The 16,611-nt window shown below is 41.5% G+C and overlaps 1 protein-coding gene across 1 annotated transcript in view; it reads right to left on the bottom strand.

Annotated features, from left to right (window-relative positions):
* The window catches only part of IGF2BP3 (insulin like growth factor 2 mRNA binding protein 3), a gene marked incomplete at its 5' end in the record, with an annotated part of 136,526 nt that overhangs the window by 12,228 nt on the left and 107,687 nt on the right, over window positions 1-16,611 (bottom strand). The window contains 5 exons of the mRNA XM_082661547.1: window positions 3,715-3,840; window positions 5,366-5,501; window positions 7,595-7,717; window positions 9,012-9,146; window positions 13,390-13,671. Of these exons, the coding sequence (XP_082517673.1) occupies window positions 3,715-3,840; window positions 5,366-5,501; window positions 7,595-7,717; window positions 9,012-9,146; window positions 13,390-13,671 (802 nt within the window). The remainder of the gene's footprint in view (window positions 1-3,714; window positions 3,841-5,365; window positions 5,502-7,594; window positions 7,718-9,011; window positions 9,147-13,389; window positions 13,672-16,611) is intronic.

A 16,611-nucleotide genomic window follows, 5' to 3' on the forward strand; every position in this document is an offset into this window, starting at 1 on the left:
CAGCGCGGTGTGTACTGTTGGTAATAGCACCTTAATGAAAAGGTGACTCATCAGGTGTCTGAAGCCTGGTGAAGACGTTTCTGAACGCCACCCAAATCCCTTTGTTCCAGTTCCATATCCACCAAGCACATCCCTGACCATAAATTTCTTGTCATCAAGGCAACTTTCCTCTGGGAATATAAGGCACCTCACATAAACATCCTGTCTACTGGACAGTCATTAAACTGGCCCATTCTTATATGGGATTCTGTGTAGTAAGCCATGTTTTCAGGATTAGAACACCCAGATAAACATAATTTTTACATGTAAAACTAAGAAGCCAGAACAATGGGTTATGATAAGTCTCTTTCACCTGTGAATCTAAGACTCTGAGATGAGCTTAAAAAAAAACGCATCAGCATTACCCTATAGCGTTACACATTCTTTGCATGTAAGTTAATGTTCAGCTGCATTATCCTGAACGCGTCTTCCTAAACTTTCAGAGGTGAAAGACATTCAGGTCACAAGCTGTTTCCCAGTGGATTTCTGCCAGATGCCTATTGGCAAAACTTCCTTTGGACTTCTTGGCAGACCCTACGCTATAGCTTGAAATAACAGAAGAACAAAGCTGCTCAACTGAAAGTTTGCATAACTGGTGAAGTCTGCCAATGAGTAATTCCTAATCATCTATCATGAGGAAATACAAGAATGAGCAAACAGTAAGGTTAAGTGTATTTACATTGTGGGGAACAGAACCTAAGACATCACAAAGGCATGGCGACATGCATGCCAGCCAACAAGACCAGCCTCCAGGAATCTGGAAGAATGCCAGTGTCTCCCTCTGGCTTGTAAAATACATACTCCTGGGGTTTTTTTTGTTTTGTTTTAATGGATTTTGGTGTGGAACTGAAGTTGGGTTTACTCAACTTCATGACCTGAACAGAATATTTAAGTTAAAAAAAATAAATAAATAAAAAAGCAAAGGAAGTTTCTCCCTATAACTAAGTAACCAAGACCTCTCAGAGATAATAAATATATGCAACGAGTTATTTACTTTGAAGTTGTTTACTAACAAAAGAGCTGCACCCACAGTAAGAAATCCTAAACAGTAGGACTACAAGAGTCCATGAGAGTCATTTGATCTAAAAATCCCTTTCAAATTATATTTTGTTTCTTAAAGAGCACTTCAAACTAGGTAAGACCTAAGAAGAAGTGTTCACCTTTCTTGCCTCTTCCATAAGCAGCCACGTTAGCAATTTTCAGATTACACTATTGTTCTAGAGACTTGGGGAGACTCCGAAGACGCTATCAGAATTATGGAGACGACGGCGCCTGAACTAACGTCTCCCAACCCCGACGCAAGCTGCCAAGACCATCCAGCTATGGATGTTTTTGTGTGCGATGCCAATTCCAGCTCTTACTCTGCTCGCTAGCTGCCAAACGCCTCTTCCCTACTGTTTGAGCATTTCTGAAAGGAGCATTTCCTGTCATTTATAAACTTGAAGTTGGCCAATGAAGTACTGCGTAAGCCAGCTGCCAGGCAGGAAGTAGAGACTTTTGTCTGTTGGAAGAACCAACTCTGTGGCTCTATGGGAAAAATCAACCTGGCAGGTTCAGGGAAGAAGAGTATGTTTTAGGAGGAGGCATGGGCAAAATTCTGGACTAGAACAGCAACAAGGGATTTATCCAAAGACAGGATGCATCAATTCTACTTGCATGTTACAAAGCAGAGGTGAGAAAACATGTGTAGAGAAAAAAATGAAACTCTAAAAGAGGAAGCAATACATGACTCCTTGCCAGGCAATATATATTTAAAGTAAAAGCAGAGATTTGCTGCTAACCTACAGGAATCAAGGATAAAGAGACTATCTTAGTGAGTAACCTGACTTCTCTGTGAGAGCTTCTGCAGAACAGTAAGCTTCTCATCAGCAGCTGTAAATGCAATGGAGGAGTATCAGAGTGCTGAGAGCAAACACCTGCCAACCTTTAATTCTCTAACCCAGTTTTTAAATACAGGCATACCTCAGAGACATTGCAGGTTCAGTTCCAGACCACTGCATTAAAGCGAGTATCACAATAAAGTGAGTCGCACAAATTTTTTTGTTTCCCAGTGCACATAAATAATGTTTATACTGTATATAACTGTCGTCTATTAAGTGTGCAGTAGCATTACATCTAAAAAATGTACATACCTAATTAAAAATAATGCTATTGGGGAAATGGCACCAATAGATCTGCTCAATGCAGGTTGCTGCAAACCTTCAATTTGTAAGAAACAAAATCGAACTCTGTAAAAACTAGTAATGTTTGACCTGAAAGAAGAGTCCTTAGAGATAATTTGTTTATCTCGGTTTCTTCACTGCGTGCATAAGAAAAGAAACCCAGAGCAAAGAAGAGGAGACTAACACAAACAGAGCTGGCTCTTGTCTCTTTACACCCCTCCCCTTTAGCACCAAGGTACAAACACCTCAGCCACTTCACATCACCTGTAGCTGCCGGTGCAAAGCTTTATAAAACACATCATCTATCTATTCACACTTGATATGAAATTCTGATGTCTATCTTTAGATTAATGGGCTTTGTTACATGGTTTTTACCCAAAGAGGTTTGAAGTGGCAGATGAGGGGCAGGGGAAGATGCAAACGTCGCCCACAGCAAAGGCAGAAACACACACACTGCAAGACCATGGCAAAAGCTAAGCACACCTGATAGCCTGGTGGCTTCAAGAACAGGCAAAGGAAATTCTCATTCTCATGGGGGTAAAACACGAACCATCTCAGCGATCTGTGTTCTCTGTAGAACTCCAGTTGCATTTTACTCTACATGTCTTCTAGGCACTGAGAGAACAGAGTCCCCCACCTTTTCTCCCTGGACATTTCCCTAAATTTGGTGTAGCAGGTACCGCTCACAACTTTGTGTGATATGAGAGCCAAACAGGAAGGGAGAGACGTAAAAACAAATTCAAGGAGGAAGATCCTAGAATGTTAATTTTATTTCACATGATTGTCTACCTCCAGTTATTACTGTTGATGCACCTGAATTGTGCACTTCTTTCAAAAAAAATTATTGTATACGGTGTCTGCTAGGCTGCCTTTATTTTCATACTATCACTGGTCTCCTATTTCTGACCTCAGGAAAAATGCTACTCTTAAAAAGCAAATATAAAAATAAGGATTATTTCTTAATAATCCACCTGTATACAAAACAAATAAAAGCTGTTTAATGTTTGCACACAAACACACACATGCACAATAGATTTGTGGGCACGACTACCTGAGCTGTGTAATAAGTACAAACGTTCAAAGTGGAAAGCGTGTCTAGTCTCTACTGACCTTTCAAAGCAGTAAACTTTCAGGTGAAGTTCAAGATGAAGGAAGCCTTTTAAAAATCCCTTCCTTCAACATTTAAAAATAACTAACCTCTTTCCCCCTCCTCAAAGTCTCAAACTTTTCCTTTGATATTTGAAAACATACATTAACAACCCTACCACTCAAGAACTTCAAAAGAAATAACTCACGGGTCTACTCTGCAAAGATAAGAAGGTTCTAGTGACAAGAATTGAAAAGCCTGTGCTGGCTCCTAACTTACGAGAGATCACACGGGGACCAGGTTTCGCATTAAGATTTTTCCCAATTAGCATTTAATGTCACACTACTCGAGGGCAACAGAGTCTGACTGTGTCCCTTTGACTTCATCCCCCTCAACCATAAAGAAAGCCAAGGCACATTGTCTTACCTCAAACTGTGGGTAAGGAGGAGTCATAGCTGAAGGGGGCCCTGAGGTGGGAGGTGGCATCCCTGAAGTGGGTGGGAACAGACCCAAGGCATTCAGATTTAATCCAGGAATTAAATGTGCTTGAAGCTGCAATGGTAAAAAGGTCCCTTCATTTTACAATTACAAGATCAAGTGTAAGTGAGCATTTATATGTGATAATATCCAGACTGTGACCTCGTTTTATGACTCAAATTTTAGAACAAAGCAGATGTTCCATGTGATTATACTTGAGTATGTAGGTTATGTCTGTTTATAATTCTTGATATTTTAAAATCCATGTGCCGTCTGCCTCCTCTTTGACCTGAAGCCATGCTAGGTTCCTCAAAGCAGGGAACACAGCTTTCTTGCCTTTACGAACAGCTCACAGCGCTCAGACATATATGTAATCTGTACACTCTGGGCACACAGTAAATAGAGACTGAAAATCTTGCATTAATTGAAGAAACAAGCAAACAAGATTTGTTCATTGAAGAGCAAACCAGATAGCAGATATTAAGAGATCTTTACGCCATGGAGAAAATTTGGCAGTCATGAGTCTAAAGACCCAAAACAAAATCAAGCCCTTTGGAAATCAGGTCCAATCCCCATGTCTTCTACAATTAAACCTATCTTTGGAATGGATCCAGGAGCCAGAAATGGGATTTTGTTTTGGCTTAATTTGATAAGGGTTAAGGAAATAAGGTGAGGACTACAGAGTTCAGACTTGAGCACACTCAAGAATCTTTTTTAAAGGTCTATGGGGCTGCATTTACCCCCAGGCGACTCTGAAACATTTGGATGAGCAGTTATAATGTGAAGGAAGGTAGGCAGGCAGCAGTCATGTGGGGGTAAAATGATTAGCATTCCAAGCTCTTCTCACAAAGGTAATATCATTTTCACATTTTCCCTTCTTTTAGGTGTAATGTTTCAGATGACAGGCCCAACCGAGGAACTGTTTTTTAATCATTTACTTGAAAATTCAAGATAGACTTTGGAAACGCTGCATTTTCTGCACCATTCCATCCATTAAGGAATGTCAGCAATGCACTTGCACTACACAGATTGTTTTGTCATTTGAAATTCTGTTATCTCCAAGGTTTATGAGCAACCAAATTTTAAATTTGTATTCATAACGGTAGCTTTTATATGCACGGTATCTATTATAATCCTAATAAGCATGCCATGTAGGCAGTAGCCCCATCTTACTGATGAGGAAACTGGTGCTCAGAGAGACCAAATAAGTTGTCCAAGAGAATAGAGGTACAGCTAATAAATGGTTGAGCTGGGATTCAAACCCAGTTCACAGACCTCTAAAGCCCACATTCCTATAATACTATCATCTCCCTCCAACTCACACTGTATGGGAGAGATTAACCTTTTTAAGGGAGGTATTAGCCTTACCTCACAGGTAAGGAAGCTAAGGCTCAAAGTTGGCTAAAATCACAGAGAGAGCCAAGCCTGATGTCAAAGTCTGCATCTTGCCAACTATCCCAGGGCACTCACCGTGGTGCTAAAAATCAATTAGAAACCACATCTAACAAAGACACCCTTAAAGGAATCAACGTTAATGCAATTGAAAACATCTTTTGATTGTTCATCAAAATAAAGACATTTCCTTCATATTAAAACTAACATTCATGGAAGCAATATCATTTTCATAAGACTCCCTGATTTTCTTCATGATCTCTTCCTCAGCTTTGGCACATGTTTCCACACTGCCTTTGACCGTAATGGTGCGCTCTGGATTGTACAGCGTCAGTTCCTGCAACCTGCAGATTGAAACAGAGGGGAAAGAAAAAGACTGGAAATTATAGGAGGAAGACAGTAATAGTCCACCCACAGATGGCAATTAAAACCCAACTGTGGAGGCTGGCAATATGTAAAAGTGGGTGGTTAGCCATGATGAAAGATGAGTAAGCCCCAAAAGACATGACTGCAAGAATTGTAAAACTGCATGAGAGAAAATACTGCCCCTCCCACCTTCTCAATAAACATCGCTGAGTGTACACAGTTTGATTAAGTCCATGTTTTAAATAGAGTGCACTTCTTGACCACTTAAGGTGAACTATTTTCACAATTTAACAGTGAAATGTAAAGAAGATGGTCGGAGGAATCTACAGTTTTAGTGGAAACCAAGAACCAAATGAACATAACCTTTAATGAGTATGTTCCTAGTCTGCACTGACCAATTCGAGGCGTTAACTGGCATTCTCATGCAATTGCATTTTCTAGGTCGCCAAGGAATAAGCACGAAAATATTCCAAAAGGGCAAGCCAGAATTTAAACTTATTTTTGACGGTAATTTTAGAATTTAGATTGACGTAGGCTTCAGGAAATAATACAAATCAATCCATTTTGACTATATTTTAAAAATAGTCCCTCGATGACCATTTAGACAACTAAAAAGTTAGAATGCAACAGCAATATTCAGAAACTCCCTGCTTCACTCAGCTTCTGTTGAAGTTTCAAAATCCATTCAGGTGACAACTGAGACCACCTAAGCCTGAGCCACTCAACAGCCTTGAAGGGAACCAGTGGGAGATACTTACCATGGAAATAAGACTAAATACACAGATGGAAAGGATATAGAATATTGAGACAGCTCCCCTTCATATTCCTAGGGTTCAAATTCTCATTTTCACTACTAGCAAAATGTCTCAAGCTAGACTTGAGCCAGATGAATAGGATATTTTTCCTTAACTTCTTCCTAAACTCGCTAAAAATATAGACATCTACACAATGAAGATGATTTGTCTTAGACAAACAAGTGTAGGTCTCATCTCCAGGCTCAACCCACCTCTCCACTGCCAAGCATTTTCTGTTACAATTTTTAAAATAGTTGCTTCCAGAATAGATTTTAAGATTATTTTCTATTAAAACCCTCCCCTTTCTGAGCATAAAATTCAAGACAGGGTAGGATCATTTGATATTTTTAACCACTTTGCGGTTTTTCCTTTCTTTCCCACAAAGCACAACTCTCCCACTTCCTTTCCATCCCTTTCTTTGAAAACTCCTTACTACGTGAACATATTGCCCCAGTCTTTCTCTACTATTCTTCGACTTTTTGGGGGGTACTCTGAAGGAAAGTCACCCTCAGAAGACAAAGGCCTTTCCATACAATTTCAGGGCATTCATGGCCCCAGGCATGGGGGCCAGCCCCCAAATCCCCATTCCCCAGGGATGGGCAGTCTCCTCCCACACTAACTAGAGCCAACATGTCAACAGCAATAGAAAAATGGTAAAAATGTGACTTCTGAGGCTATGCTATAAAAGACACTGCCGCTTCCGTCTTGCTCTTTCCTAGATCATTCACTGAGGGAAGACAGCTGCCGTGTCTTTAAGACACGCAAACAGCCCTGTGGAGAGGCCCAGGAGGTGAGGAGCTGAGGCCTCACTCCGAGAGCTGCCATCAACTTCTCAGCAACATCAAGAGATCCCCAAACAGCACCGCCCAGTCAAGCTGTTCCTGAATTCCTGACCCACAGAAACTAGGTGAGCAGTCAATGCTTACCCTTGTCGTCAGCGGTCCAGTGTTGGGATAATTTGTTACACAGCAGTGCATAATACACTGGGTTATATATTCCAATTTGGGGAGTATATGCCAGAAAACCTGACCAAGACTTCAGCTAGGAAATATGAATGTGAAGTATTCAGTGCATCCTGCCTTTTTAGTGGGAACAGATAATACTTTCACTATGAGTTAGAAACAGATAGCAGGCAGGAGACTCAGTTTGCGAAATGAAGTATAAGTATGGTGGTACAGGCCAGCTCCAAGAGTTGTAAAATGCTTAATATATAACCTACAGCTTAGAAACGGTGTGTGAAAGTTTTCTGATTCAAACGAAAGCAAGCCAGCACTTACGGAGATATTGTGATTTTAGTGTCTGTGTCTTGCTCAATTTTTTTAAGGTTTCTTCCTTCCTTACCAATAAGACGTCCTACAAAGTTATTATGGGCTAAAATCTTCAAGGGAATCTCTTCTGTGCTGTAAAGAAAGAAAAAAACAAAGCAAAAAAAAGGGCCATCAAATCAGGGTAAGTAAACCTACCGTACGGTAAAAAGACAATATTCGTTCATTAAACATTTACTTCCTACCTACCAAATAGGAAGAATTCTGCTAGGTATAGTTTAAAGCGTGCTGACCATTAGCCTACATTCTAGCAATGCATGAATAGAGGGGGTGAAAGAACACTGGCAAGTATTTGGATAGGAGTTAATGTTTAAAAGTTTTCTTTTATTCATCTCAGGGAATGTCTTCCCAAAATGGATTCTGTTAGCTCTTTGAAAACACCTTACTCAAACCCATATTCTGAAACCCTGAGTACCAGAACACCATGTACAAATGCAAACCAGTGTGATTTCAGAATAATTTTAAAACACAGTCCTGGAGGTAACATGCACAATTTATAGAGGGAAACAGAAGAAACTCAACAGTGGTTACACCTTGGGGAAACAGTATAAGAGCAGGAAGGGACGGCTTTCACTTTTCACTGTGTACCTTTCTGAATTTCCAAGTCATATATGTAGCATTGTTTTAAAATGTCATTGGGGTTATCTGAATGGTGGGCTTTTTCTTTACTTTTCTCTGTACTAAAAAAGAATTTTAATCTTATAATACAGCAACATATAATACCTTATAATTAAAATATATGTAATATATTTCAAAGGTCCCTACAAATTAAATGCTAGTCATTAGGTCCGCAAGCTAAGTTTAGCATCTTACTCTGGATCCTACTTTGAGCACACCACTGTGCTGGATGCTACAAGCAGCAGAGAACCCAACCTCTGCTCAAGGTTCCTGTGCAAAAGATACTTAGAGTTTCAACCTGAAACGCCCCAATCAATCTCCAGTTTACCGCAGCACATGATTAGGGATTTCCCCACCTCCATACTCCCTGCTGCTGCAGGGTAGGCTGGGCAGACATGGACAGAGCTCCAACGAGCTCCAAGTAAAGGAGTGAGGATTTGGGGTCCCTGCTTTGGGTAAATCCCAGGGATACTTCTTGGACCTTAGGTGAGCTTCCTATGACACCCAATTGCCTTCTTTTACAGCTAGACTTTTCCCATTACACCACTCACAACATATCCAAACATGAATGAAAACAAAGTATTTAAAAGACTTATGCTTTATTACCAAATCAATAGTGCCAACCCTCTGTTGCTCTCTGGGACAGTTATTTCTCTTTCTTTGTTGGCAATTCCCAAGAACTGTGTCACAGAATTCCAAAATAAGACAGTGTAAATATCAACCTCTTCACGGGGTAATCCTCTTTACTCACAATTTTATATCTTGAGCTTCTTTATGCATAATCTCCAGAATAGACTTACAAGCCGCAGAAGTGCCCTCAGGGGTAGAGAGAATAGTAATTGACTTCTCAGCGGCACCTGCATTCTCTTTACGGTGGACGTCAATTCTTCCGGTGGGCACAAAGGGAGAGGAAAACAAGAGCTGTAAGCATGTATTCACAATAGAGTCTGTAATTACCAACTTTGAAGTCACAGCACTTCCGGGCAAAGAGTGGATGACTCACTCCCCTCAAAAGCATCAAGTCTTGATAAGCTATCACCATGGATGAGACCAATTTTAACTCCAGGAGTACTCCCCTATCTTTGCTCATGCAGGGGCATCTTTTCATTCTGCCCAAGCTGCATGTGCTTAATTTTCCTTTTAGGTGCCACAGGTCAAACATCTCACGTCCGAGAGCCTGGCTTCAAACAAAAGGCTTTCTTCTGCTCTAAAACCAAGGGGGACAGGAACACAAGCCAAGAGGACTGGAGCTGGAATTCCACAAGCCAGGTGGAACTCCTGATGCGATACTGTATGTCCACGACCCGTCACATGTGGGAATTTCGCTCCTCTGTTTCCTCTGGCAGGGCTCTTTCTACATTTTGCCTCCTTGAGAGAGGAAAGTGCGTAACAAACAGTGATGGGAATGGAAGCCAAAGAGAGGGCATTCACTTCAAAGAAAAACAAATGGCCAATAAACACAAAATGATGTTCCACGTCACTGGTCATTAAAACAAGGTGTCATTTTCTTCTAGGCCTGCGAGCATGTTAATGGATGAAATCAAGTGCTGGCAAGAGGATGCGCATCTGGGCATGGCCACCCTTCTGGTTCGGTGCAGAGTACAGAGCAAACCGCCAGGACCTATCAGAGCTGAGCTGCTTACGATTTTTTTATTTTTTGGCGGTACGCGGGCCTCTCACTGTTGTGGCCTCTACCGTTGCGGAGCACAGGCTCCGGACGCGCAGGCTCAGCGGCCATGGCTCACGGGCCCAGCCGCTCCGCGGCATGTGGGATCTTCCCGGACCGGGGCACGAACCCGTGTCCCCTGCATCGGCAGGCGGACTCTCAACCACTGCGCCACCAGGGAAGCCCTGCTTATGATCTTTTGACCTAAGAATCCTACTTCTCGTAACGCCTCCTACAGATGTAGTCTCATACATGGGCCAAGACGGGTGTTTTTCACCCTTTGCAGTATTGACCTTTCGGATCAGACTAGTGCTTTGCTGTGGAGGCCGTCTCGTGCCTTGTAGGATGTCCAGCAGCATCCCTGGCCTCTGCCCACTAGATGCCAGTGGCACCCCCCTCTCATCCACATGTGACAACCAAAAATGTCTCCAGACGTTGCCGAACGTCTGCAGGGTGGGACCACTACTGCTTGAAAATCACTAGTGCAGGAACGTTCACTGTAGCACTATTTGTAATAGAAAGAAAGTTGGAATTATCTTTGAAATACCTCTCAGGAAGAAACAGTTAAATAACATTACATCCATACTATACAGCTGTTCGAAACCATATGGTTAAATTACAGGTGCCAACATAGTTAGAGGTCCTTGATCTTATGTGAAAAAAAATGCAATACATACCATGGCATGATTTCTCATTTAAAGCTACACATGTTAATAGGTACAAGGAACGAGTCCTGTAAAGACATATCCCCAACTTAACAATGGTCACCTTGGGGGTTAGGTGAAGATTAGCTCTTTGTTTTTGTTTTTTTTTAACGTACATACTTGTACGTTTTGAATTAAATACAAAAATAAGTCTTCTGTTTAAAAAGTACAAGAAAGAAAATCAACTATCAAAAAAAAAAATGTGTTCAGGAAAAATTAAGTACTGGTGAGTTCCCCTGGCCACTCAAACACTAGATGAAGAGCTGCGTAACTCGTGGTCATGAGAAGGACCACTTCATCCTGCCAATAAAATCAAGGCCTGGATTTCATTTTCTTAAATGTCTGATTGAAAACTGAAGATTTATCTCAGAATTAAAACCTGTAACTAAAAATTAGGGCAATGTAGAAGTGAAATAAATAAGGGATATCTAGAAATAACCAATAAGAAAAGTATCTTAGATAACAGTTCTGATCTCAGGAACCATCTTTCCAGTCACGGGTTTCAATCCCCAATCACTGTAAGTATTGTCTCTCTTCTAGTAGGTAACATGTTAAGTCTCCCTCCTCCCGGTTTATTTCCATCTGCTCACTGTGTTAAGGATTACTAAACTCTGATCGTCTGAGAGAACGTGATGTTGCTTTACAGATTAGGGTAGCCCTGCGAGGCCATTCCAGAAATAGAAGATCTGATAATGACTAGTTTCAATGGCAAGAGTTAATTAAATCCGCTGGCAGAGCTGCAAGTGAATCATCGGATACAACAAAAATTGCTTCCCTTCCCGCTCCATCCTCCATCTTCCTGCTTAAATAAAACAAACAGTGTAATTTAAATCACAGAAGCTCTTTCCTCCTACAAGGAAATGAGTAGCTTTAAAAGGAACAACTTTAATCTGCCATGTGACAAGGAAGGCAAACCACTGAATAATTAGTTTCTGCAGGTAACGGGGAATCAAGGGAAGCAAGAAGCCCTTCAATTTTAATATTAAAACCAGGCAAATTTAAGATGAAAAGTGATGAGGCTATGGTTCAGTTGTCTTCCCCACACTCTACATTATGAAGTCAAAGCCACTGAGTCTGCACAAACGTAACCAGCACCCAGCAACTCCTGCTTCAAAGCAGGGGAAGGCAGGACCAGATGTCACTCCACAGGGGAGTGGGTACGCAACCACCACTAGACACAGTTCGTTTGTTTCTGCGTGAGAAATGAGTCAGTCAGCTCAAGGCAGGCATGGTGCCTGTGATGAACATGGATAGCCTCTTAAGCCTGTTGGAACAAACACATAGGCAAGATATACACAGCACAAGGTTTAGTCGCAGTTTCTGAAGAAGACTCTGCTTAACTCCTTGAACCACACAAAATGATAATTTTTCTTACTAAATTTAAAAAGCAAAATGATCCACAGTCATCTCTGGAGCTGGCCCAGGGGCCATTTCCCTACCCTTTCCTATAGAATGACACAAGAGAGATTTGTACACACAGCCTCTTCTCCCTAATACACGCAGAGTTCTTCAGGAAATATGGCAGCAGCTGTCCCAGAGGTGTGCCTGGTAGCAATTTACAGAACTAAGGGTGAGGACAGAGTTCATTATCAAGTTTCTTTGGGTCAAAATCTTCACTACAGCATAACAGGATGGTTACTAAAGCAAACAGGATGGTTACTAAAGCAAAACAATGAATATATAATCACTGGAGCTTCAAAATTGAGAAGGTACCTTAGATATATTTTAAGGGCATTAAATATAATTCACATACAGTTATTTCACTCATTTGACAAATATGAGACCCACCTACATATAAGGCAGCATGCCCACCACTGGGGCTACAGTGGTAAATAAAAACAAATAGCTCCTGCTTCCTACTCCTAAAAAGTTAGCGCCAAGGTTTGATGGAGAATCTTCTAATTTCTCAAAATCTGCAAATTAAAACTATCAAACAACATCCTAAAGAAACAACCATTCTAACTACATGGCAAACACAGGATAACTATGGACCATAGCTGAATGATTCTTCACTGAAGTACAGCAAGACTGAAAACTATCTCTGTATTGAACCCAGAAAATGACTTCCAAAAGCACTGAAGGCAGTTATCACTGGAGGTCAGAGTGGAGATGGGGGAGCAGAGAAACTAGAAGCTGCCCTTTTGTTTATCAGGGCCTCCCTCATCAGGAGTGGATTAAGTATCATTTGTTTTCCATTCATGTGTGAAAATTTGAAGTTCCCTTTGAGATTAAGGTTTAGCCCCAGGTTTATATGAAATGAACACTAAGATATCAAGTCACGGGAATTCCCTGGTGGCGCAGTGGATAAGAATCCGCCTGCCAATGCAGGGGACACGGGTTCGATCCCTGGTCCAGGAAGATCCCACGTGCCGCAGAGCAACTAAGCCCACGTGCCACAACTACTGAGCCTGCGCTCTAGAGCCCTCGAGCCACAACTACTGAAGCCCACGCTCCACACCAAGAGAAGCCACCGCAATGAGAAGCCCGCGCACTGCAACGAAGAGTAGCTCCCGCTCGCCGCAACTAGAGAAAGCCCACGTGCAACCCACCGCAGCCATAAATAAATAAATACATTTATTTTATTTATTTATTAAAAATAAAAAGGGTATCAAATCACAAAGGTTTTCCGGGTTCCCAAGTACCATACAAGAAGGGATCACTACCATGTTCAGAAGGACACAAAGTACCAAGACAACCCACTCGTTATTAAGATCTAAAGGGGAAAACATGAAGGCCCCCACACACTCAGGAATACTCACTTAGACTGGGTCTGTTTCGTAATGTTCCGAATGGTAGCACCTTCTTTTCCTATAATGGCTCCAACGAATTGGGTGGGAACCAGCAGACGTAGAGGCAAGTCGCACGGTTTCTGCTTGGACATGGATCCTGGAGACCCCTGCCGCGATGAGCCCCTCTGCCCAAACCCACGGCGACCTCGGGGCTGCTGCGAGGGGTTCTGCTGGGCAGCCATTTCGTCAGGGATGTAGGCCACTTTCAGTGTGAAGTTCTCCAGCTGGAATCCATTCAGTTTGTCTAAAGCTCTGAAAGTTGACAAGGAGCAGGGGGTGGGAAGAGGAACCGAGCTATAAAACAAACCTTTCAGCAAAGCAATACCCACCTAATCCACTCAGGATTACTGGCTCTAAAACTTCTGAATAAAGCCACTGAAGAAGCAGCAAACCCAGAACACACATACACTTCTCCCCCGCCGACCCGCACTTTTCCTTTGAAGGACACATAGGAAAGACCAACAAGTTTCCAAAGGGAACATATTTGCCATCTACCAATAAAGTAAAAACACTTTGTCAAACCTTGACTAGGGGATTCCCTGGTGGTCCAGTGGTTAGGACTCAGCGCTCTCACTGCTGAGAGCGCTGAGTTCAATCCCTAGTTGGGGAACTAAGATACCACAAGCCGCATGGTGTGGCCAAAAAAACCCCAAAACAAAACAAAGAAACAAACAAAAACCCAACAAACAAACAAAAAAGAAAAACAAAAAAACCCCCACTCTTGACGAAGCTATTACCCATAAGGTCAGTAACAGCCTCTGAGCACCGGCACAGCAAGAGAGGAGTGGGCAGTCGTCATCCTGGCCAGTTTTTCCAAATCAGAATGGAAAGGATGTAACGAATATACACCTCCCTTACTTCAACCTCTTAAATACAAATATTTTAAATATTTTAAGAATCAAAGGACAGGGACACTTCCCTGGTGGTCCAGTGATTAAGACTTCACGCTCCCAATGCAGGGGGCCCGGGTTTGATTCCTGGTCAGGGAACTAGATCCCACATGCTGCAACTAAGACCCAGTGCAGCCAAATAAATAAATAAATATTAAAAAAAAAAAAAGAAAAAAAAAAGAATCAAAGGACAAAATTCTCTAAGCTACTCAACGGAGATGGGTAGGATTTAATACTCAGGTTAATCAATCACTATAAATTCTCAATACCTATTATGAGCCAGTCCCCAAGGGAGTGAGCAGTCCCTGCCCTTGTGGAGTTTATGATTTGATTTGGGGCAGAGAGACAGGGGTGGTAGTGAGCCAAAAAAAGCAAATGAAGCTGTTTTCTACCTTACCTATCTAACCATCCATCCATCCATGCATCCACTCATCTACTTTGAGAGAAGCTTTACTTTTGTTTTGTTTTGTTTTCATTTTTGAACCTTATTATGGAAAAGTACCCAATCTTAAGCATACATCTCAATGAATTTTCACAAGGTGAACATGCATATCGAGATGCAGAACTAAGACACACCAGTGTCCCAGAAGCCCCACCAACCAGTACCTCCTTCCAGTAACTGCCCCTCCCCTAGGCTTCTCACACCATAGATTAATTTTGCCTGTTTAAATTTCTATATAAATATATATGAGTAGACATGTAATCTCTCATGTCTGGCATCTTTTACTTACCTTGTTTATAACAGTCATCCAAACTGTTGTGTTCTAGCTTACCTACATATTCTAAAAGTGAAAAACTCAATAAAAAGTTGACAGACGATATCACCAAGGTTTCAAAAGCATACACAGACATAATCCTAATAATACACACTCCCAGTGCACAACAAAATTTTTTTAAAAGAGGCCTCACACTTTCTCTAGGTTTACTCAGATTCTTTGCTCAGATGGTGCTCCAGTGGGCCCTGAGTTCAATCCAGGCAGGGACAGAAATACAGGCATGAAATGCTCAGAATGATCATTTCTGGTTCACGTACTGCTTTCCTTACTGGAGATCTTTCCATTTTTGACTTGGGTGGAAAGGGTGGCGAGGGGAGAGAGTCCCAGCACCAAAAAGGGTACCAAAACCATGAAACTGCATGGCAGACCCAAGCAACCAGACAAGGCATACCAATGTTCTTAGGACCCAGAATTCTGCCCTTTCTCACTCCAATCCCCTGTTCCATCACTGTCCTACAGTGCCTTGCACACGAATGAACTCTTATTAGAAAAGATCCCAATCGTACAGGAAAACAAAGTATCAAGAAATTTCTGTCACCATCACCAACCCTCCAAGACCCTTCCCACTGTAACTGTTAACTGTGATAACTTCTGCAAATGGACCAGTTCTTTCCATATGTTCACACAGGTGTGTACGTGTTCAGTACCCTCTTTAAAAGTGTAACTGAGATCATGATAGACATAGTCTTGTGACTTGCTTTTTTTCCAAATACATCTTGGGATATTTCCATGTGATTTTTGTATCAGAGGGCATTCTTTTCTAATGTATATCTAACTGAATCACTTTGCTACACAGCAGAAGTTAACACAACATTGTAAATCAACTATACTTCAATTTTTAAAAAGTAGCTAAAGATGGCATTCTTTTCATAAGCTTCACAGGTGATAGCAGGCACACAGCAAAACTTGTTTTACCAATACCCTGATACAAGAACCTTAAGTTAACACATTTTTCCTTGCTTCTTCCCTCTCCCCTTTTTTCTTAAGGAATATGTGGATTAAGGGCCCTAAAATATTTTGGCTATTTCTAAAGGAAGACAACAGCTGAGAGATTTTATTAATATCAATGATGTATATTTATTACAGGAAGTTGCAATTACAGAAGTTTCAACCAATTAGATATTCATTCAAAGTAACCTTTTTTTTGCCCACGCTGGGCCGCTTGTGGCGTCTTAGTTCCCCAGCCAGGGATCGAACCAGTGCCCTCAGCAGTGAAAGCACAGAGTTCTAACCACTGGACCACCAAGGAATTCCCCATTCAAAGCAACTTTAAACCTTTTAAAAGCCCAGAAGAAACAGATCATTGAAGGTTCTTTCAGAGACATAAAGAAAGCCAAGCCCAATGTAGGAATCAACTACACCTACAGGGATAAAAGGCAATACAGTCCATAGTGACTTCCTTTCCCACTATAAAATTGAGTACTGCCAGCTTCAGAAGAGGGTAAGTAAAGTTTGATTCTAGAATTAAGTCAGTAATGTTACCAAAAAAAGTAATTAGCTTCTTTCTTGAGTGAGAGAGGCAGGCA

The sequence above is a fragment of the Grampus griseus genome (assembly GCF_964374135.1).
Source record: "Grampus griseus genome assembly, chromosome: 9".
NCBI lineage: Eukaryota > Metazoa > Chordata > Mammalia > Artiodactyla > Delphinidae > Grampus > Grampus griseus.